This window comes from Bos indicus x Bos taurus, chromosome 6, assembly GCF_003369695.1.
Source record: "Bos indicus x Bos taurus breed Angus x Brahman F1 hybrid chromosome 6, Bos_hybrid_MaternalHap_v2.0, whole genome shotgun sequence".
In the NCBI taxonomy this organism is placed as follows: Eukaryota; Metazoa; Chordata; class Mammalia; order Artiodactyla; family Bovidae; genus Bos; species Bos indicus x Bos taurus.
In genome coordinates this window covers 37,497,257-37,521,013 of record NC_040081.1, presented here as the reverse complement: position 1 = coordinate 37,521,013, position 23,757 = coordinate 37,497,257, and the positions used below count along the sequence as shown (strand labels likewise).

The window sequence follows — 23,757 nt, the reverse complement described above, 5'->3', positions numbered from 1 at the left end:
CAACTCCCGCGGGAGAAGGAAACACCGCGAGACTACCGCGAGTGCGTAGAGCGGCGAGAGCTGGAAGAGATGAATCCACCGCCTTCAACATCGCGGCTTGGGCGCATGCGCTGAGGGTCTTTTAAGCCGTTTTAATAGGGGGGCTTGGCGTTTCTAGAGAAAAGGTCATTGGTTACCCCGGAAGAGGTATCCGCTGGGAGTGCGAACCCTGTGGAGATTCGACTATTGGAGCCGAGCTGGTGGCGCTAGGCCTAATCGGGTCTTGCGGCTGGGGGTGAGGCGAGGAAGAAGAAAGAATCCTCCATGGGTGAGAACAGGGACTCTGCCTAGGGGAAGGATCCCTGCTCCCCCTAAAGGGGAGGAGTTCGTTTGGAGATGCGTGGAGGAGGGAAGGCTGGGGCGCCTGGGAGTGCTGCGCAGCGCACCGGCTTCTACTGAGAAGGGAGATGTTCCGAGGTCGTCTAATGTAGGCGAGCCGCTTTTTAATTCTGAGCGGTTGTCCTTCTGGTCAATGCCCACATCTAATTACTTAAACCTCTCCCCACAGTGAAATTGCTGGTGGAGAGTCTGCAAATGTGGGAGGCAGTTGGGGAAGAGAGGCACGAGTTAATTTAGATACAGCTTGATGTAGATGTACAGGCTTTGAAGGCCTGGTTTACAAACGTGCATGTTGATTAGTCGCCAAGTCGTGTCCAACTCTGCGATCCCAGGGACTGTAGCCCGTCAGGCTGCTCTGTCCGTGGGATTTCCCAGGCAAGAATACTGGAGTGGTTTGCCATTTCCTCCTCCACGGGATCTTCCCCACCCTGGGATCTAACCCGCATCTCCTGCTTTGGCAGGAGGGAGCCACTGAGCCACCAGGGAAGCCCCACAAAGGTACCTAAGAGCAATGTTTTCAACAAAGGAAAACACAGATTGGAAAAGGGTATAGAGATTAAGATAAATTGCCTTCCGAATTTTTTTTAATGGAGTTATTTCAGGTAGAAATCAACGTCTCCATACTACAGCCAACTAAAGAATTAGATTACAGTGCTTCATGTACGCCTTTTTCCTATCGAACTATCTTCCCTCCCCAGCAGTAATGGACTTAACTTCTTTTTTTGGGGGGGGGGAGATTTTCTTAATTTACTGTTAACTTTTGTGTGTTAATGACATATGAATAAATCTATGAATAAGTATACTGTATTGTTTTCATGTTCTAACGTTATATGAATAATCATATTGGACCTGCTTTTTCCCATAACTGTTATTTTTGAAGTTTATTCATATTGATACTTTCATAACAGTAACTGAACACCTTATGGACCCTTTGTCTAGGAAAAAGTAATCAGTGATTCATCTAGGAAGGAAAAGGAAAATTTTACTCAAGCCAACCTGAGGATTATAACCCATGAGATAGTCTTTCAAGAAGCTCTGAGGACTGTTCTGCCCTATAGAGGTCTTAAACACGATTATATATGTTTTGGAGACGAAGGGTGACTGTCAGCACATTATTGACAGTTTACACAATCCAGATCTATGGGTGTGAAGAGAGTAGTAGGTCATAGGAGACCCCTTACAAGATTGAGAAGGAAGGTTACATCCTAGGAGGTCTGATTAGTGCAGCTACACAACACACACTAAAGGGGAGGAAAGAGGCCCAAATGGAGAAAATTTTTACGTTTTAATTTTTCTTTTCTTGCCATGAAATTGTATTTTATTTCATTACCTTTTATGCCAAGACACTGTTTTAAGCACTTTACTTCACTTAATCCTCAGATACAACCCTTGAAACTACTTTCTGCTTTTTAAGAAGAGGAAACTGAGGTACAGATAGGTTTCTCTAATAGTCTATTGTTTGAGTATGCCATAATTTGTTCATCCATTCCCTTGCTTCATAGTCCTAATTCCTGAAATATTGTAGGTATTCAAATGCTAGTTAAAATAATAAATATGGTAGCAGTTGGAGTCCCCATAATTTCAAAATTATCAAAATGTCTAATTTCTGAAAAGGCAAAATGTGTGGGTACTTTAGGTTAATCAGCTGAGGAAAATCATAGAGGTTTAAGAGTACATGGAATATGCTTGATAATTATAATCTCACTGTAGATTAAAATGTAGAATATCTAGATAGCTGTGGTGAAAGAAACGTAGAAAGAGCGCTATTTTTTTTAACCAAGTATATCCAAAATAGCATTTCAACATGTGTTCAACATAAATTGAGAATTATTTTACACTAGCCACATTTCAAATGCTAAATGGAGCTAGTGGCTGCAGTATTAGTGTAGAACTATTCTTACTTTGGGAACCACTGAACTTACCATTTGTTTTTCATCTAAAATCAATTGGTGAACTAAAAGTTTGAACAAACTAATATTTGGAAGCATTTTTCTTACTTTGGAGCCTTTTATTGCTCAGGCTTCCTTATGCTTTGGGTGTGTGCTACCTTTGTTGCTTTTTTAACTGCAGTTCTGTTATTTCCTTTACCATATTTTATTGGATTATCTCATCACAGATTCGTACCATTTTGTCAGTTACTGAAGGGTGAGGCATTGGCCACCAGAGGTCAGCCTAACTATCTTGATTAGCTCTGTGGAGGTGAGGTTTAATAATATGTGTTTGTTCAGTATTTTTTTTAACATAATCCGAAAACTTTTTTTAAAAAGATACTGGATTACAAAAATGTCAGTTTTGGAATGGTAGAAGATAGTTGCAAACCATATATCCCATAAGGAGTTAATAGAAAAAACGTATAAGACTCATACAATTCAATAGTGAATTAATAATAATAACCTAATTAAAAATGAGCAAAGGACCTGAATAGACAAATTTTCCAAAGAACACATGCAAATGGCCAACCACTATATGAAAAGGTGGTCAACATCATGAATCATCAGGGAAATGAAAATAAAAACCACAGTAACGTATCACTTCACATCTGTCAGAATGACTATTAAAAAGTCTAAAGATAACAAGTGTTGATGAGGATGTACAGAAAAAGGGACACTGATACATGTTGGTGGGCAGCAATATGAAAATCCCTCAAAAAAGTAAAAATAGAACTGTCATATGATCCAGGAATCCCCCTTCTTGGTATATATTCAAAGGAAATAAAATTACTATTTCAAAGATGTATCTGCATTCCCATGTTTATTGCAGCATTATTCACAGTAGCCAAGATGTGGAAATAAGTCCATCAATGAGTGAATGGATAAAGAAGATGTAACATTTATATACAGACATGATTCAATCTTTAAAAAAAAAGAAATTCTACAATTTACAGCAACATGGGTCAACCTGGAGGACATTCTGCCATATGAAATAAACCAAACAGACAAATCCTGTATGATCCTATTTACATGTGAAATCTCAAAAAGTTGAACTCACAGTAACAGAGTAGAAAGGGAGTTATCAGTGGCTAGCGGGTAAAGGCAATGACACCCCACTCCAGTACTCTTGCCTAGAAAATCCCATGGATGGAGGAGCCTGGTAGGCTGTAGTCCATGGGGTCACTAAGAGTCGGACACCACTGAGCGACTTCACTTTCACGCTTTGGAGAAGGAAATGGCAACCCACTCCAGTGTTCTTGCCTGGAGAATCCCAGGGACACAGGAGCCTGGTGGGCTGCCGTCTATGGGGTCGCACAGAGTCGGACACGACTGAAGCGACTTAGCAGCAGCAGCAGCAGGTAAAGGAAATAGGAAGATGCCCAAGCATACAAACTCTGGGACCTAATGTACGTTGTGGTGATGATAGTTAATTATGTATACTTGAAATTTACTGAGAGTAGATCCTAAGTGTTCTCATCACATCACATGCAAAAATAAAACAAACCTGTGAGGTGATGAATATGTTCATTAGCTTGATTGTGGTAATCATTTCATGGTGAATACATATCTCAGGATAGCATGTACATGTTAAATGTATAAAATTTGTCAGTCATACCTCAATAAAACTGGCTTTATTTTTAAAAAGATGCTATGTTAAACTCACTGCCTTTCGCTTATTTGTGTCTTGACTTTTAATGCTATTGGGGAAAAGAAATTGTAGCAATTAAACTAAGCAAACTAAAGAATTTGTATAGTAAGGCTATTTCTGAAATTACAGAAAAACCATTCTTTCAAGGTAAATTTTACATGGGAGTATATAGAGTGATTAATTCAGTTTTTATGTTTTTTGTTCAGTTACTTTATCATCATATACATATACATGTTGTTGCTAAGTCATGTCCAACTCTGCGACTCCATGGAGTGTAGCCTGCCTGGCTCTCTGTCCATGGGATTTCCCAGTAATTCAGTTTTGATATGCCTATAACTGCTTCTGCAATGGCTGAGACAGTAAAGAATCTGCCTGCAATACAGGAGACCTGGGTTTGATCCCTGAGTTGGGAAGATCCCCTGGAGAAGGAAATGGCAACCCACTCCAGTATTCTTGCCTGGAAAATCCCATGGACAGAGGAGCCTGGCAGGCTACAGTCCATGTGAGTTGCAGAGAGTCGGACATGATTGAGCAACTAACACACTCTAGTGCCTGTGGAATGTAAGAGGTTAACAGGATGGACTCACTCTAGAATTTATAGATGCCTTCAAAGAAACTTTGTCTTATTTCTGCTACAGTAGAATGAGCCTTTTAAAGAATGCTTTGAATAGCACAATAAAGTATAGCCAATTAATAGTCTTGCAGATGGAATCTGGTTGAGTGAAAATAGTAAAACTATGAGGACAGAAGAATTAAAAGCTAAAACCTATCTCAATAAAATACTTATAATACATTTATAATTTTTTTGTTTTCAGATTGAAGTAGGTAATATTATAAACTTTTTAAAGTATTCTTAGAAATGAAGTTTAAGTTACAAGCAATTCCCTTTGTATGGCTTTAATAGTATCTTTGTTGATCCTGTTTTTAAATATTATTTCATATGTCTATATATCTTTCTCATACATGTATATTAAAATTTTCATATTTTTGTCTTCCTAAAATAAAAGTAAGACATGCTTGTGTAGTTATAACAGGCTCTACCATTCTCTCATTAATTTTTTTTTAAAAACTTGCTAAGCCCCTAATGTGTGCCACTGCTGAGAACTAAATTAGATAAAAGAATGAGTAGAAGCCTAAGAAATATTCTCTTATTTTATTTGGCCATGCTGCACAGCATGTGGAATCTTAGTTCCCAGAGCAGATATCTAACCTGTGTCCCCTGCATTGGGAGCATGGCATCTTTACCACTGAACTACGAGGAAGTCCCAGAGAAATGTTCTTTTTTCTTTTTTTTTTTACAATTAAAAAAATAAGCATTTAATACCATAATTTTTCCATTAAATGCCACTTTAAGTTCTACAAATTTTGATAACATAGTTTTTCATTTTTATTTCATTAAAATTCTAATTTCTTTATGACAATCCTTCTTTTCAGTTCAGTTGTTCTTTAGATGAACATTACTGACACGAAGCCAGCCCTTACCACCTCTATGTATTTGACCCTAGAGATGTTACAGACTTTCATTTTGAAAATCATTCTTACAGAATGGCATAAGTGGGATATTGATACTTTGGCTTTGCTTATTTCATTTGTTGTTGTTCAGTTGCTAAGTCATGGCCAACTCTGCAATTTAACCTATGCTTTTAGTGCATCTGTGTTGCTATGTATACTTCTAATGTGCTTTCATCACATGTTACCTAGCCATTCCTCTAGGGATGGAAACTTAGAATGCTTCTAATTCTTTACCATCAAAGGTGAAGCTTCAGAATATATGTTGGTTTTCTGGAGATTTTCTTTGTTATATAAACCCAAGAGTAGAATTGCTGGATCCTGAGATGTGCAGATAGTCTAGCTAAGTAGTGCTGCCAGATTGCTCTTCAGAAAGGTTCAGTTCAGTTCAGTTGCTCAGTCATGTCCGACTCTTTGCAACCCTATGAATCGAAACACGCCAGGCCTCCCTGTCCATCACCAACTCCTGGAGTTCACTCAGACTCACGTCCATCAAGTCAGTGATGCCATCCAGCCATCTCATCCTCTGTCGTCCCCTTCTCCTCCTGCCCCCAATCCCTCCTAGCATCAGAGTCTTTTCCAATGAGTCAAGTCTTCACATGAGGTGGCCAAAGTACTGGAGTTTCAGCTTCAGCATCATTCCCTCCAAAGAAATCCCAGGGCTGATCTCCTTCAGGATGGACTGGTTGGATCTCCTTGCAGTCCAGGGGACTCTCAAGAGTCTTCAGTCCAGTCTATAATCCCACCAATAGTGCTGGTTTCTAAAGGAATTCCTTCAGTCCCCTCACTAACACCTGGCCTTATCTATCTTCCTAATTTTTACCAAAATAATAGAATAATGTGATATCTCTTTACTCACATAGAGTTAATGGCCTGTGGATTTTTTCTTTTGTAAACTGGGTATTTTTGTCCTTTGCCCATTTCTTTATTGAGATTGCTACCTTTGTTGTTGATTTGTAATTAACTTCTTTCTTGATGTCTTTACTTCAGTCCAAAAAGGATTAATTTTGATGTGATTGAACTCATAGTTTGTCTTGTGCTTTATGGTTTTGTTTTTTAAGAAGTCCTCTGCTCCTAAATCACAGATATTCTCCTGCATTATATTCTAGTGAATATATAGTCTTATACTTCTCAATTAGATCTTTAATCTCTCATGAGTCCTCTTTTGTATGTGGCATTATATAAGTAACTTTATTTTTCTTCATATGAGCCAGATTTACCAATATTATGTGCTAGATGGATTCATCCCCCCTTGATTTATGTGCTAACTTTATATTACATCCTAAAATTTTATGTGGCTCTATTTCTGAGCTTTGTTCCGTTGGACTATTTGTTCTTATACTCCACCAGAGAAGCCCTGTTCTTATACTAACTCTACCTTATTTTAATTTCTGTAGCTTCTCTAATATGTGTTAATATCCTGTAGACCAAGAACCTCCTTTACTCTTCTGTTTAAATAGTTGGTGTAGCTATATATGGAATTTTATTCTTAACGTATGAGGATTGCATGAATTAATTTGGAAAAAAGTTATCTTTATAGTATTCATTTGTTCCATCCAAGAGCATGGAATGTCTGTTTATTTTAAATTATCTGTGTCCTTGATTAGAATTTTACAGTCTTCTTTGTAGAGGTCTTGCATATTATTGATTAGTTCTTAAATTCTTCATAGGTTTGGTCTGAGGTTTTTTTTTTCTTTATTGTGAAAGTGTTTATGTAATGTATTTTATGGTCCGTATTGCTGGTATAGAAGTTAAGAGTGCGTGTGGTCAAATCCTATCATTTTGTAGATATAGGACCCTGGACAAGTAGCTTAAACCTCATGTATAAAATGGGGACAATAAAAGTACCTATCTTACAGGATTGTTAGAATTTCAATGAGTAGTATTTGTGCAATTCCTAGAATGCTGCTGCTGCTGCTAAGTCGCTTCAGTCATGTCCGACTCTGTGAAACCCCAGAGATGGCAGCCCACCAGGCTCCCCCGTCCCTGGGATTCTCCAGGCAAGAACACTGGAATGGGTTGCCATTTCCTTCTCCAATGCATGAAAGTGAAAAGTCAAAGTGAAGTCGTTCAGTCGTGTCCGACTCCTAGCGACCCCATAGACTACAGCCTACCAGGCTCCTCCGTCCATGGGATTTTCCAGGCAAGAGTACTGGAGTGGGGTGCCATTGCCTTCTCCAAATTCCTAGAATAGTATTTGGCAAAGAGTAAGTGCTATATAAACAAATTAATGAATATTCATAGGTTAATCTGTGAATTAGAAAAGAGATTCAGGAACCTTGAGCTTTTTTCGTAGCTCTAATAGTTTATATCTTAGGGTTTTTTTTTTTTAATTTGGATGACCATATCATCTGTAAAATAGTAGTTTTATCTCTTTACAATTCTCACCCTTTTTAAAAAATAATAATAATGTTGACTAGGACTTCCTGCCTGGAAAATCCCATGGACAAAGGAGCCTGGTAGGCTGCAGTCCATGGGGTCGCTAAGAGTCGGACACAACTGAGCGACTTCACTTTCACTTTTCACTTTCATGCATTGGAGAAGGAAATGGCAACCCACTCCAGTGTTCTTGCCTGGAGAATCACAGGGACGGGTGGGCTGCTGTCTCTGGGGTCGCACAGAGTCGGACGAAACTGAAGCGACTTAGCAGTAGCAGCAGGACTTTGGTACTTTGTTACACAGTATCAGTCATCAGGATCACCCTTATGTGATTCATTTTTAAAGAGAATATATCTAAATTTCTCATTTAGGATAATATTTGCTGAAAGTTTTTGGTAGATAAGTTTTACCATGATGAGAAAGTAGCTTTCTCTTCCAATCTGGTATAAGTGTTTTGTTTTTTTAAGTCACAAATAGGCATTGATCAAAAACTAAGAAGAGTTAAATTTCCACAATTGATAAAATTATCTCATTTTTTCTGTTTTATTACTATAGTGATTTATATTTATAAATTTATGAAACTGAGATGTTCTTGCTTTCAAGCTCTATATGATTATGACATTCTTTTTTTCTTTATTACACTATTACATTTCGTTAGGTAGTATCTGAAATTTTTGCAAGTAAAATGAGCCTGTATCTTTCTTAAATGCTTCATCTCTAGATTTAATTATTTATTATCCTCATGAAAGAAACTAATCAGTTTTATGCTTTTTCGCTTTTTTCTGGAACAGTTAATATAAAATATGTATTAATTTTCCTGGAAGTTTAATGGAACTCTCTTATGAGAGTGGTGTTTTTAATAGGCAGTTATTACCTTTTCACTTTCTTTAATACTGGTCTGTTTTATTCAAGTTATCTATTTCTTGTATGAATTTTAGTATTTTATATTCTTCTAGAATTTAGCCAGTTTATCTAGGTTTTCACATGTTAGCATATATTATGTTTTTACTTTTAATCTTTTTTGGAATATTTTTAAATCTCTTGATAAATCTCACCAGTTTTATTTTTCTTATTCATAGTTTCAGAAAACTGTCTTTCAGTTTTATTAATCTATTTTTCTGTTATACACTATTTAATTTCTGCCTTTATTATTTCTTTTCTGCTTATTTTGCTGTTGCTTTTTTCTGTTATCTTGAATGCCTAACTTGTGGATATTTAAACTTCCTTATTTCCTCACAAGTATATTCAAAGCTATGAATTTCTTATAGGTACTGGTTCGGCCATGACCCACAAATTTTGCCTTGTATGGTTATATTACCATTCAATCTTATATTTAATATATTTTATGATATCCATTTTACTAATCCATGAGTTATTTAGTTTCCTAACCAATAATTACTTTTAACAGCTACTTTTATTGCACTATGGTCAGAAAATTTAATCTAAATGAAATTGATCCTTTGGAATCTAGTTATGCTTTATAATTTAATGCATGAAATATTTCTGTGTTTGTGTTTTATAGTTCCTAGAGCATATTAATATTTTTAACTGTTTCAGAATGCTTATATCTCTGTTTATATTCCCCCCTCAGTTCTATTAGTCATTACCTGAGAAACTTTAAGGATGTGCTTTTAGGTTCGTAGACATTTATTATGAGTATATCACTTTTATTCTTTCACTTTTACCTGTATTATAACATCCATCTTTGTTCCTTATATTTTCTGGTTTGAAATATTTTTTATTGGGTATTAAGATTGCTATCTGAGCTTTATTCTGGTCCACAGTTACCTGATAACATCTTTTTTCATATTTCTGGTTTTGACCTTTTTGGGTCTTTTTGCTTTAAAGTATGTTACTGAATCTTATTTTGTTTTGTTAATTCATTCTGAGTGTCTGTCTTTTAATTATGAATTTAAGCTGTTTATAGTCATTGTAATTCCTGCTATTATTAAAATTTATACCTGCCATGATCTGTAGAGTAGTCATAGGACCACAACCTCTCTGAGTCCCAGCAAGAGTTCTAACATCTAGAAACTACAATGGGGACAGATTTCCTAAAACTAATGCCAAGAAGCACCTCTAAAGATAAAAAGGTACCTTTTACAGCTCCCTATTTGGAGTTTGGAGCATAAGCAATCTGCTTTGGTAGATAATTATCTGGTCTAGGTGAATAGGTGAAGTCGCTCAGTCGTGTCCAGACTCTTTGCGACCCCATGGACTGTAGCCTACCAGGCTTTTCCATCTAGAACTGCATAGTAAAAAACAAACTAGTCCAGGCATGTACCAACAAAGGATTAAAGTGGCCCCAGGCTCTCCTTCCCAGTTTTGTCATGGTAGGAGCCAGTCCCAGTTGGAGAATCTGCCTAAGTTTATGTGCTGAAGATGGGAAAGCCAGTAAGGCCTCTTGCTTAGCATCAGTGTGCTTGGATACTCTATGAAGTTAGATGGATAATAATGTTACCCAGTGCTTTCAAGCTTTAATATCATTTCTGGAGTCTTCTCATTCACAGGTTAAGGCTACCTTTGCAGATGGTCCAGCAACTAAGTCGCCAGTTTCCAAGGGCATTTGCACCATCTATGGAAAACATCGGATCATTGCAAACCAGACAGATCCTTGGCAACTCATCCCACCATCCCCCTGCACAAAAGTTACTGCACCAGCAGACAAAGAAGGCAATCACTGAGTTTCTTTTCATTACCAAATAGATACAACATCTCTGCCAACAAAAAAGAGTACACAAAGTGTCTCTTCATGAAATCGCAACCAGTTGAGACCATGCTAAGCAAATCAGCTTGTCTATAGGATGACCTCTTCTTTTCTTCAGTAGCCTGGATTTGAAGGAGAGACTCTGACCTGTGCCACTGGTAAGTGACTAACTTTTACACACTGAACTGGTGCTGAGAACTGAACTGTCTTCTTTGTAAGTGAAGAATATACAACATAATCTTGAAGAACTGTACAGTGTCGCAAGCCAGAGGCATACTATGTGTGTATAACAGACTGAGAAACAAGTGAATCTTATTGAAACAATTTCTTATCTTTTGCTTTATTTGCCAGTGTCAGTGTTTTGCTGGCTTAGATTGTTACCTTTTTCTGGTACCTTTTTTCCTATACTGTTGGTCTATTTTAATGGGTCCTAGAAATCCCTCTCCTGATCCCTTATCAGAATCAGAAAGTGAGGAAGAAGAAAACACTAACTACCTAAATGAGAGTTCTGGGGAAGAGTGGGATTCCTCTGAAGAAGAGGACCCTGTGGTGCCCAACCTAACACCTCTTGAGAGTCTTGCCTGGCAGGTTAAGTGCCTTTTAAAATATTCTACAACTTGGAAACCTTTAAATCCTAATTCCTGGTTATATCATGCTAAACTCCTGGATGCTAGCACACCAGTCCATATACTTCGAGAGATAGGTCTGAGACTCTCTCATTGCTCCCATTGTGTACCCAAACTGGAACCAATTCCTGAATGGCCTCCTCTGGCTTCTTGTGGAGTACCACCTTTTCAAAAGCCCCTTATAAGTCCCAGCCGGCTTTCTAGAGACCATGCCACTCTAAATGGAGCGCTGCAGTTTGCCACCAAACAGTTAAGTCGAACATTGAGTAGAGCCACCCCCATACCTGAATACCTAAAACAGATTCCTAATTCCTGTGTTTCTGGTTGTTGCTGTGGCTGGTTAACTAAAACAGTTAAGGAAACAACCCGCACTGAACCCATCAACACTACTTATTCCTACACTGACTTCCAAAAGGCAGTTAACAAACTCCTAACTGCATCACTATAAAAAACCCACCCACCATTCATTCTCCTCTCATGTTCCCAGATGAGAAAGGAACACAGTTAACACAGCCCACAGTTGAGAAACAAATGTCTTCTCAGACAAACTATGCCCTGTCTTCAGAAGCCAAAGTACCATCCAGTACTAAATACATACCCCAAGAGTCCTGTAACTCAACTACAGAAGATGTGCAGTGCAAGCATTCCCTTTGAAAGACCCTGTGGATGAGATGAGAACTTCAATAGAGAATTGGTTAAAAGGGACCTTTTTACAAAAAAAAATAAGTTGACTATTCTCCACACTCAGTTCTCCCCACAATTTACTCTGCTTGTCTAATGGACTTAACTAGATACCTAATTATTAATGGGAAGGAAAAGTAGGCCACTATCCCATTGGTTACCCAACCTTCAGAATAGCCATTGTGGAAACTGGTAAATTAGCTACTGCTAGTAACACCTTTCTGAGCATACTTTTCTCTAAGCTAAGTCGCTTCAGTCGTGTCCGACTCTGTGTGACCCCATAGACGGCAGCCCACCAGGCTCCCCCGTCCCTGGGATTCTCCAGGCAAGAACACTGGAGTGGGTTGCCATCTCCTTCTCCAATGCATGAAAGTGAAAAGTGAAAGTGAAGTCGCTCAGTTGTGTCCGACTCTTAGCGACCCCATGGACTGCAGCCTACCAGGCTCCTCCGTCCATGGGATTTTCCAGGCAAGAGTACTGGAGTGGGGTGCCGTTGCCTTCTACTTTTCTCTAATACTCATTTTCAGAGAGGTTCTTGAATTAAATAGAATAACTGGACAAAAGAAAATGGTAGGACTATGGATTTACCTCCCAGTTTTATATTGATAGTCCTGCATAGGGCACCCTTTAGGGGTTCCTATTTGAGGGGAGGGAGTGCAGTGCAGCAGTGTGTAGTCACTTAGTTGTCCAACTGCAACCCCGTGGACTGTAACCCACCAATGTAGTAGTAGCCTACACTACTTCAGATGTATTATTGGACCTGCAGTTACAGCATACACATTTTATAAGCTCCCGCCAGGCTGTCTCTAGATGAACTGGCTTGTAAGATCATGTGTGTGTGTGCTCAGTCTTGTTTGACTCTGCAACCCCATGGACTATAGCCTGCAAGGTTCTTATATCCATGGAATTTTCCAGGCAAGAATACTGGAGTGGGTTGCCATTTCCTACTCCAGGGAATCTTTCTGACCCAGAGATGAACCTGCATCTCTTTCGTCTCCTGCATTGGCAGGCGGATTCTTTACCACTGCATCATGTGAGAAGCCTTATAAGATCATACATGGAGTTTAAACAGACACTTGCTCTGTAGGGAATATATTTCCTGCATCCTGGTATCTAGACTTAGTTGGTAGCAAATTAAACACATTCCAAAAGACCAATAGGAAAGAAAAGCATTTATGCTAGTGGATGAAAGTATTTTATCTATATGTTTCCTGGAGCAGTATTCATGCACTTTCCACATCTATTGCAAACTTTTTAGGAACCCTTCTAACTTTAAAGAACTTGACTGCATAAAATCTCAGCCTAATACAATCTGAAGTGTTTCTGTATCTAACTTTATATTTTTTTCTGGTTGAATAGAAAGCATTCATAGCCTTGCAAATGAGTCTTGCTGTGTCAAAACATAGAAATCAACATACATAAAATGTATGAGGCCAGTAAGTCTTTTCACACACCTATAATTAAGAGGAAATCTGTATGTGATCCTGGTTGGCTGGGCATCTAAAGGGAATCAGAAAATAGATTGTTAAAGGTATATATATATATATATATATATAGCCTTCCTTATTTTAGTTTTGCTTTTTCCTGTTCTCCATAATTAAGTGCTGTATACAATGTGGCATCAAAAAATGGAAGCATTAATGGAATCACAAGTTCTATAAATGTATAGCAACTTTGAGAAAGAAGAATGTTTCTAACCTAATGAGAAATTTCTACTGAGCGTTAGTTGTTTCATCTTAAGGAAAAGAAGGGAATTATAGTGGGTAGAAAAAATATTTGTTAATGGAAAATTACTGAATTGAAACCATATGTTAGTATAACTGAATGTAACAGTAACTGCTCCTATGTAGATATTCTATGAAATTGGTTTTTTTTTAATGTTACAAAAACATGTTTCTTTTTTTCAAAGGGGGAGGTGGGAAGAAGTAGGGAGATCTGAAAATTAAAATGTTGATGTTTATGTAACCGTAATATGTTCCTTTTTCTGTGTGTGTGCATGCGTGTGTATAAAAGTGCCTTGAACACATGAGCACATCTTTGCTGTTCATTCCAAAAGGAAGCCTTTTCCCAGCTTCCCAGCTGAATAAAGCAATAGCTTTGTACATGCTGAACAGAGTATGGTTATTTGTTCCTAACAAAATGAAATAGATTCTACTTTGCTTAAGGCATATTCAACATTCACTAAGTGCTAAATAGAGTCCATAGAGATACAGTGGATCTCATAGGAGATGACTTGGCTGTCCTAGGAAAGAAATATAATTGAAGAAAGTGTTAGATATTCAGTCCAAACCTAGGTTTGAACCCATTTGTTTGTATATATTAAGTAGTTTCAGGTTGCACAAAATGATAGGTACCCAAATAAGCCTTAAGACTTTACTTCTTTTTGTGTGTCATGAGTGTGGGTGGGGCTAGGGGTCAGTTAACTACTTTCACACTCTCTCTCTCCATGGGCCTTGGTTAAATTAAGTCACCATAATTAGGATTAAGAAGGATGAGTTTATTCTCTATTTATCGAAATATTTATCAAAGAGGTGGGAAAAGGGATTTCTAAACCAACAGACATCAGTGTTACTTAAAGGTATTATTCTTTCTTGGTGCAAATAGTCTCTTTTTGTTGAAGCAGTCCAGGAAACTTGAGCCCAGAAGACCATAATCATGTTTTTTAAGCCAGTCAGCTTCCTAACAGAAGGAAGAAATCTAGACATGGCAGGAAGAGGGTAGATGTTAAGTCACCTTTAGGGAATTATCTTGTTGGGACTCCTATCACAACTATCCATCTAAAAGTTTCTTCTCTATGATGAAAATAGTGTTTTGATACTAGAGTAGATTCCTAAAGCAATTAGGACTTTAGTTCTAGTCAGTTGGGTTGTTTGCTTACTGATAACGTAAATTATCTTATATCCCTAACAAATGATATTCTTTTGCCTCCATTGTTAGAGAACCTCAGCATCTTTTGGAGCAGCCCATTAGTTTTAAATAGAGATATAGTTGTTCATCTAATAACATTATGGAGTGACTACTATAATTCAAGATACTACTGGGAGTACAAAATTAAGATACATAAGAAGTTAGTTTCAAAATGTATTGAACCAGTGTGAATTACCCCAAGGCTTTTGGCTATTAGTGCTTATTTACTGTGAGCTAGAGTCAGGCTCCACCCCACTCCAGTACTCTTGCCTGGAAAATCCCATGGATGGAGGAACCTGGTAGGCTGCAGTCCATGGGGTCGCTAAGAGTCGGACACGACTGAGCGACTTCACTTTCAATTTTCACTTTCATGCATGGGAGAAGGAAATGGCAACCCACTCCAGTGTTCTTGCCTGGAGAATCCCAGGAATGGGGGAGCCTGGGCTGCCGTTTATGGGATCGCACAGAGTCGGACACGACTGAAGTGACTTAGCAGCAGCAGCAGAATCAGGCTCACAGTAAATAAACTTACTCCTTACACTGGCTAGTAATTATTTGAAAATGAGACAGCCATCTAAGCATAGTGGAAATTCACATGGAGAGCACACCCCAACAATTAAACCCCACAAGAGGTAGTCAGATAAGGGAATACATAAAATGAATAGGTATCTTATACACAGATTTAAATTGTATATACTGAATTCACAAGGCAGTGGCACACAAAAATCAAGACCCGAAGTGTTTTGCTCATATGACTGAGGTATATATGTAAAGGCCCAAAAAGTCTGGACTTCTCAGACTTCATGAGACAACTCTGTACAAGCCGCTGCCTTAATATAAGTCTACAAATGAGCAGTATCCATTGTACGGAGGGGAATTGAAGGAGCTACACTAACTGACACCAACCACCAGGTATTGTGTCTACTTGGCTGTTACTAAAGGAAAGTATGGTGGGTGTGTCTTTGCCAGTTTTGAAACAAGTGTAGTTAATGGCTACATGTTTGAGTCTGATCCTTGTATACAGTCTTCTAATCTGTTTCTATTGGTGGCAGCAGTGGGATTATGTTCTATAAAATTTTTGTAAGTAAGACTAAGGAAGGAATGTCACAGTGATGTGATCTTCCCAGCTCTTCTTGGCTGTAAGAGCTATGACCAGCCCTGAATTTTCAATAAGGTATGGAAAAGGAAGACTTGATTTAAAAATAATAGTAGAGTTCCCTGGTAGTCTGGTGGTTAGGATTTGGTGCTTTCACTGCTGTGACCCAGGCTCAATCCCTGGAGAACTGAGATCCCACAAGCTTCAGGGTGTGTCCAAGATAAAAAATAATAATGATAATTTAAAATAACAGTGTAGCAGGCAGACAGTACTACATTTGTTGCTTCTAAACTGTGGAGTCAGTTTAAAATGTTAACATTGCCAGTGAAGACCCACTCTCAGATGGACTAGAAATAAACATTTCATTTTAAATGTCAATTCTGAACTTAATCACTTTTTTCCAGCCCACACATGACATGAAATAATCCATTTAGTTCCAAGAGAATTTTGTTAATTATTCTAAAATATTCAAAAATGAACTATTTTGTGGCATAGTATAAAAATTCTCCCTTTCTACTCATATCGTCACTAAAGTAAAAACCCCTTAATATTATGCATAAATACAAAAATGATACCTTACCCTATCTCATCAACCATGTTCAGGGCTTAGGTTGAATCAGAACAGGGCTACAGCGACGAGCATCAGAATTGAGGCAGAAGGGCATTGATAAAACCAGTCCTCTACCTCCTCTAAAACCTAAAGACTGGCTTTTGCCTTTTTTTTTCTACATGTTGAGCATAGACCACTGTGAAGAACCTCTCCCCACATCCCCTGCAGCTTCTGCCTGTGGTTGATCATTGCTAACTTCTCATCAACACCAGCTCATGAACTTGGAAGTGACCTTCAACAGCCAGGCAATATTTACCAAATTCATAACTATGATTTTGAATGTGAATAAAATGTTTATTTTCTTCTTTTTAAATCCTATAGCACCCATTGAAATGACACTATGGAAAGATACTTTGAGATAATTTCCAGAGATGAGAAATCTGAAGATGAGAAAAATTAAATGACTTGTCCAATCCCATACAAAATGTTTAAATATTTAATAATGCACTTAAAACACAGTGTGTATAAAATTATACAATAAACAATTCAAACTCTCAAGAAAAATAAAATGTTAACAACAGCTTAGTGTTGGAGCATAAAGCAGTAAGTTGTCTGGAATTCAGGAAGTTTATTTGGGAAAAAATATATGCACCTGAAACATGATATGAAAATTCTTGAAAATATTTGGAAAGTTATGCTCTGTTTCCTAGAGTAGGACATAACCAGTATTCATCAAGGAGATAGGATCCCAGTCAGCCTAACAAGGTTGTTAACTGAGTTCCTAGTATACACAGAAACTGAGCTGGTGTGGTATCAAATTAGGTATCAACAGAAACCAGATGGCATCTTAAAATGAGTTGCAGCTTATAAATTAAAGAGCTGATAACATTTTAGTTAGGGGGAAGCTATTATATTTGGGTTAACTACTAAACCCACGTTTCATGCTACTCTTCCACCATGGTGTCAGCTTATGAGACCTGACACCAGGACATCAGCTAATGTCTTGCTGTGTATCATCTAGGCAGTGGTCTGATTGGGGGAATTTCATTTGAGAGATACACAAATAATTGAAACAGTCCAAGAGTATGGCCATCTTCCATCAGAAAAGACTTGATTGGCTTTGTGATGATACCCTGAGGAACCAGACTGGCTTGATAGAAGGAGAGCTCTAGTGACACGATTAAGGGGCTAACCATGCTACCTAGATAATCCGAGTTCCTATAGTAATTGAAAGCATTAATTTTTGTCACAGCCAAGGCAGTCTATATTGCAAAGTGGGTATGTATGGGGTTGCCCATGGCTACCAGCTTGGTAGTAATATAGATTTTTAAAATATTATTTGCCCGCATCGGGTCTTAGTTGCTGCATTCAGGATATTTAGTGTGTCATGTGGGATCTTTTCTTGTGGCATGCAGGCTCAGTAATAAGAGTGCACAGGCTTAGTTTCTCCATGGCATGTGGGATCTTACTTCCCACACCAGGGGTCGAACCTTTGTTCCCTGCATTGCAAGGCAGATTCTTAACCACTGGACCAGCAGGGAAGTCCCAGTAATGTAGATTTTTCCCAGTGGCTTGAATAGTTTTGGTCCAGATCCCCAGTTTCCTTCTTTATATCCAGCTTTTCTATGGTGGTTATTTTCTACTTATATTCTTTCTTTAAATATCTTGGATTGCCAGTCTTAGCAAATAAAAATACAGGATGCCAAAATAAATTTGAATTTCAGAAAAAAGAAATAGGGGTCATACTTATTTTAGAAAAACAATTAGTTATCTGAAATTCACATTTATGTGGCATCCCATATTTTATCTGGCAACCCTATAAATGTGTTAGTAACACTGATTAAGTTTGGATTGTAGTCATGTATTTGTTCCCAGGAAACACACTGGTTCTTTCCATTATGTACTGTTTTTTTACCTGCTAATACTTGATAAGGGAAGAGGGAGGCTAACACATAGTTGACCCAAAGTTTATTGTTAAGAGATAAAAGAGGAAGCCTAGCTGCAGATATGAGAGTTTTTAATAGAAGACACATTGTCTTTGGCTAAAATTCTCACATAGCCATTAAAACATTTCCAGATGTACAAATGTTCGAAATAATGTCTAGATAATCGGTAGTTTAGGGGTTGTCTGTTGTTTTTTGTTTGTGTGACTTAACAATTACTTTCTCATTCTCTTTTACCATGAAGGGAAAGATTAAGTGCACTACTTTTTTTTTTAAACACTTGATGGGTAGCACAATTCTCACAGCAACTCCTCATCTCAGAAAAGATCCACAAATATGGAACACCTATCTTTTTCTTCCAGAACCCCGAAAAGAGTCAAGGATTTGGAGTCACTAGGTGCCCTGAAAGGTGAGGTTGAGGACCAAAGTTGAAAACAAGGGGATTATTTGAAAGTCTATTTTTGTTCTCCCTTTGTAGCCAAGCAGCTTTCTCTTTTTCTAGCAGAAGGCTGAAGACTTATTCTCTGGAGAAATTAAACCAAACAGATTAGAGCTGGGATCTGGGGGGAGAATGGTGGTGGTAGTGAGGTATCACACTGAAAACAGGATGATTGAGAGATCAGCGTTCTGAACATTATAAGCCTTCAGTGCTCTTTCACCACCTTACTACAGAATGTGGCAGCTGGGCTTATACACACGGCATCCCAGCCCTTCTGGAGAGATGAACAATTTTAAAAAACAGCTTGCCACTTGATTATTTGTTACAGTGAAGCTCAGAGTTCACAACCCTACTCATTCATACATGACTTTCAGTCCCTTGAAATAATGCTAAGCTACTGGTATTAATATATATTTGGTTAACTTCTAGTAAGTATATAAGATAATCAAAACAAACCAAAAATAAGGGGAAGAAGTTCAAGCTGAACTTAAAACTTTTGTGTGGAGGCACTAAACCATAGTGGACAAAGCAATACTCAGGAAAAGAAAATGTGGTCAGTGTTGTTCAACTAAAAATAAAATTTTTCCAGTATATAAAAAAAGAAAGAATGCTAAGCTGATAGCCAAGAATCACTATATATACAGAAATAATTTCAACAATGAAAGATGAAGACCAAAACAAAAGTACCTGGAAAAGAAAAGAAAGCAGAAAACATAAAGTCCCCAAGATGCTGTAATCTCAGAAACAGCATATATTGCATCCATGAAAATTAACACAGTGCTATAAAAGATGAACAATCAGAAAAAAGTATTAGAAAAACAGGAGAGCCAAAATTAAATATGAAATGTGTTGGGGGATAAGTTGAAGAAATTTCAGAAAATGGTACAAAAAAGCAGAGGTAAAAATAGCAAAGAACCAAAAAATTAGATCAGAATGGGGCACAACATCTGATTAATAAGATCTCAAAAAGGAGAGAACAGAGAAAAGAGGTGATAATAAAAAAGAATATCTCCCCAACATGTAGGACATGGGGCTCTTACTAATAAAACGATCCACTGAGCGCATGGTACAATGAATCACCCACACACACATGCAAAGTCATATGATGATAGTTCAGGATGCCAGTTGTTAAGATCCTTGAAGTTTCCACAGGGGGATAACAAGAGTTACATAAAAGGATGTTTTCAGAATGGCGTTTTGACTTTTTGATAGCAACACTAGAAGATGCTAGAAGACTATAAATGCAGGGTCTTCAAATCGAAGAGAAAAAATTACTTCCAATCTAGTATTCTGTCTAGAATTATAGACAGTCCAATCAAGTATGGGGCTAAAATAAATGTTAGACTGGCATGGTCTCAAAATTGTATCTTACCATGTACCCTTTCTTAGGAGGCTACTGGAGGATGTGCTTCATCAAAACAAAGGAGTAATCTAAGTAAGAAAGCATGGGATCCTGAAAATATAAGATCTGACAAAGGAATGCAATGAAAGTCCCACGATGACTACTGTGTCAAGTAAGTAGGGTGGGGGTTTGAGGAAGTAGGTCCCTAGGAAACTTGGAACAAAGTGTTTGAGTACATGGAAAGTATAAAAAGAAGTGCAACAGAGGTTAAGACAAGAGAAAGTATAAAAAGATAAGCACAAGGGTAGTGAGAATAATGATAAAAGGAGGCAATTAGGAGTCGGACATGACTGAGCGACTGATCTGATCTGATCTGAGGCAATTAGAAGTACACCAAATACATATTTTTGAATAAGTGTTTCTGTATCAAAAAAATAAATTGAAACTTTATTTCTCAAAATGTAATCATTACAGTGTTGATAGTCAGATTTTAGAAGTTTGACATTAAAGACACAGGAGAATTGTAGCATTGTCAGTGATTAGATTGCTCCTTCAGGCATCATACTCCACAATTGCAATAGGTGCTCACCTTCAAAAAGATGTGCCCTGCAGAAGATTTTTCCAGAAAGAAAAATTGTTTTCAATAACTTGTCTTGTGAAAGGAACTATGCCCCTCGCTTAGACAAATCTCAAATTTTTTTATTTAAAGAAATAATGCATAATATATAGCAATAATTTCAACAAAATTTTTGTTTAAATTTTAGCCTCTGTAGACTCAAAAGCATAAGGAATAATTTACTTCTTTAAAAATATTTTGAAATTACATACTATTTTTCATCTTCTGTACTATTTTTGCTATCAAGATATAGTTATTCCCATGTAATGCTTTAGATTTTTTTCTGTGTATTATGATTGAGGTTTTTTCCTGTACTTTGTTTACATTAGTATTATATAACTAAGAATAAATTTTGATCTAATTGCAAATGATTATCTGTGGTGATGTGTTTTTTCTCTGTCATCAAATCTATTGAGTAAACCACGCCAGGACAATTTGTTCATGTGCCTTTTCTATTTTTTAAGTAAGAGATAATCATAAGTACAGGGAAGGACATGAAGTGCAATAATCACAAGTGTACTTGATTTTTCACATAGTGTATACTCTCATATTAAGATGTGTACACTCAGATTAAAGTCCAAAAAATTTCTGATTACCTAGTGTCCTTTTCCCTATTTATACCTGCCCCAGAAGGTCTTCTAAAGATCAGTTTGTTTTGCTTTTTCTCAACTTATGCAAATGGACTCATCCAGTATGTGCTGTTTTACACTTATATGCTTTCATCAATGTAATATCAGCCATTCATCCAGGTGTTTGCATGTATCCACTGTTCATTTTTTTTTAATTGTTGTAGACTGTCCCATTGTATTCATATGCAATTATCTGTTAGGTGAGATTTGAGTACTTTCCCATTTGTGGCTATTACAGATAAAGCTGAAATAAATATATTTCTGTGTTTTTTATGAGTATATGCACACCCATTCCTCTTGGGTCCTAGGAGTCAAACTGCTATGTCATAGAGTAAAACTGTCAAATACTTTCCAAAGTGATTGTATCATTTTATGCTCTCATTAGCAATATATGAAAGTTCCAATTACTTTTACATCCTTACAAACATTTATTATTGTCTGGACTGTGAAGAAGGCTGAGCACCGAAGAATTGATGCTTTTGAACTGTGGTGTTGGAGAAGACTCTTGAGAGTCCCTTGGACTGCAAGGAGATCCAACCAGTCCATTCTGACGGAGATCAGCCCTGGGATTTCTTTGGAAGGAATGATGCTAAAGCTGAAACTCCAGTGCTTTGGCCACCTCATGCAAAGAGTTGACTCATTGGAAAAGACTCTGATGCTGGGAGGGATTGGGGGCAAGAGGAGAAGGGGACGACAGAGGATGAGATGGCTGGATGGCATCACTGACTCGATGGATGTGAGTCTGAGTGAACTCCGGGAGTTGGTGATGGACAGGGAGGCCTGTCATGCTGCGATTCATGGGGTCGCAAAGAGTTGGACACGACTGAGCGACTGATCTGATCTGATCCTTAATTTTACCAATTCTGGTATTGTATAGTAGTATCTCATTGTGACTTTAATTTACATTTCCATGATTTGCAGTATTGCTGCTGCTGCTGCTGCTAAGTCGTTTCAGTCGTGTCCGACTCTGTGCGACCCCATAGACTGCAGCCCACCAGGCTCCTCCGTCCCTGGGATTCTCCAGGCAAGAACACTGGAGTGGGTTGCCATTTCCTTCTCCAATGCATGAACGTGAAAAGTGAAAGTGAAGTCACTGGGTCATGTCTGACTCTTAGTGACCCCATGGACTGCAGCCCACCAGGCTCCTCCGCCCATGGGGTTTTCCAGGCAAGAGTACTGGAGTGGGGTGCCATTGCCTTCTCCATTTGCAGTATTGAGTACCTTTTCATATGCTTATCAGCCATTCAGATACCTCTTTTGAAAGTACGTATTCAAGTCTTTGCCCATTTCTAAATTATACTGCAATTATCTTCTTATTAGGGATATGTTCTTTATATATTTTGTATATATTTATATATACAAACCTTTGTATAAAGGTTTGTCTGTCAGATATATATGTGTGTGTGTGTCTTACAGACATCTTTTGCCAGTCTATGCCTTTTCTTTTTACTTTCTTAGTGGTATATTATGAATGGACATTTTTAATTTTTATAAAATCCAGTTATCAGGTTGTTTTTCTATTATTGTGAGTGCCTTTAACAAACCTTTGCCAATCTGAATGTTCTGAAGCTATTCTGTGGTTTTTTTTTTTTTTTGAAGACTTACAGTTTTAGCTTTCACTAAGTCTGTGATCCATCTCAAGTTAGTTCTTCATATGAGCTGAGGTAGAAAGGAATTGTCTTTATTAAAATATTCCTATTACTATTTTGAAATTTAATTACTTGGAATAATATTTTAAGTATCTTATTTTTCTCTATTACTTTCTTCCTTTTTTCACATTCTTTAAATTTTTTAATCCAGATTATTTCCCAGGTGGCGCTACTGGTAAGGAACCTGCTCGCCAATGTGCAATGCAGGTGACATAAGAGAAGTGAGTTCCATCCCTGGGTTGAGAAGATCCCCTGGAGGAGGGCGTGGCAACCCACTGCAGCAGCATTCTTGCCTGGAGAGTCGCATGGACAGAGGAGCCTGGCAGGCTACAGTCCATAGGGTCGCAAAGACTCAGACATGACTGAAGCAACTTAGCAAGCAGAAATCCAGATTATGGTCATTTATCACAGATGTAGTTTATATATCTTTGGAATTTGTCCTTTTCATGAAATTTGAGGTAGGAGAGTTGACATTCTGTTTTTCAGTTATCCTCAAAAGACTGAAGAATTCCAAAACTGGACTTTTTCTTGAAAATTAATTATCTAAAATGGTATAAATCACTAAAATCTAATAACGCTTCTTTGTTTAAAATTGTGAATTTTAGTATACCAGTTCTACAGCTATTGGAATTACAAACAGTTGAGTCTATTATTCTACCCTGTGTGTATATGCATGCTAAGTTGCTTCATCCATGTCCAACTCTTTGCGACCCTATGAACTGTAGCC

The 23,757-nt window shown here is 37.7% G+C and overlaps 2 protein-coding genes across 6 annotated transcripts in view; one reads left to right on the top strand and one right to left on the bottom strand.

The window, feature by feature from the left end:
* NCAPG (non-SMC condensin I complex subunit G) overlaps positions 1-23,757 on the bottom strand; it is a 76,857-nt gene that overhangs the window by 46,592 nt on the left and 6,508 nt on the right. The gene's annotated exons all lie outside the window — the stretch shown is intronic.
* Positions 44-23,221, top strand: DCAF16 (DDB1 and CUL4 associated factor 16). 5 transcript variants are annotated; one of them, XR_003511488.1, is made up of 4 exons: positions 44-307; positions 10,356-10,710; positions 20,184-20,308; positions 23,182-23,221. XR_003511488.1 is itself a non-coding variant. In XM_027544140.1 (2 exons), the coding sequence occupies exon 2, from the start codon at positions 10,976-10,978 to the stop codon at positions 11,624-11,626; it is 651 nt and encodes a 216-aa protein (XP_027399941.1). In that variant the 5' UTR covers positions 58-307; positions 10,356-10,975; the 3' UTR covers positions 11,627-12,173. The 5 variants fall into 5 exon arrangements, 2 of the variants coding, with proteins under 2 accessions (XP_027399941.1, XP_027399942.1); XR_003511487.1 differs by lacking the exon at positions 23,182-23,221 and adding an exon at positions 18,718-18,764 and having other exon boundaries at positions 50-307; positions 20,184-20,527; XR_003511486.1 differs by lacking the exon at positions 23,182-23,221 and having other exon boundaries at positions 55-307; positions 20,184-20,527.

Bases quoted from the DNA above. Each gene is read 5' to 3' on its own strand.
- DCAF16 (XM_027544140.1), top strand. From the start codon at position 10,976: ATGGGTCCTAGAAATCCCTCTCCTGATCCCTTATCAGAATCAGAAAGT.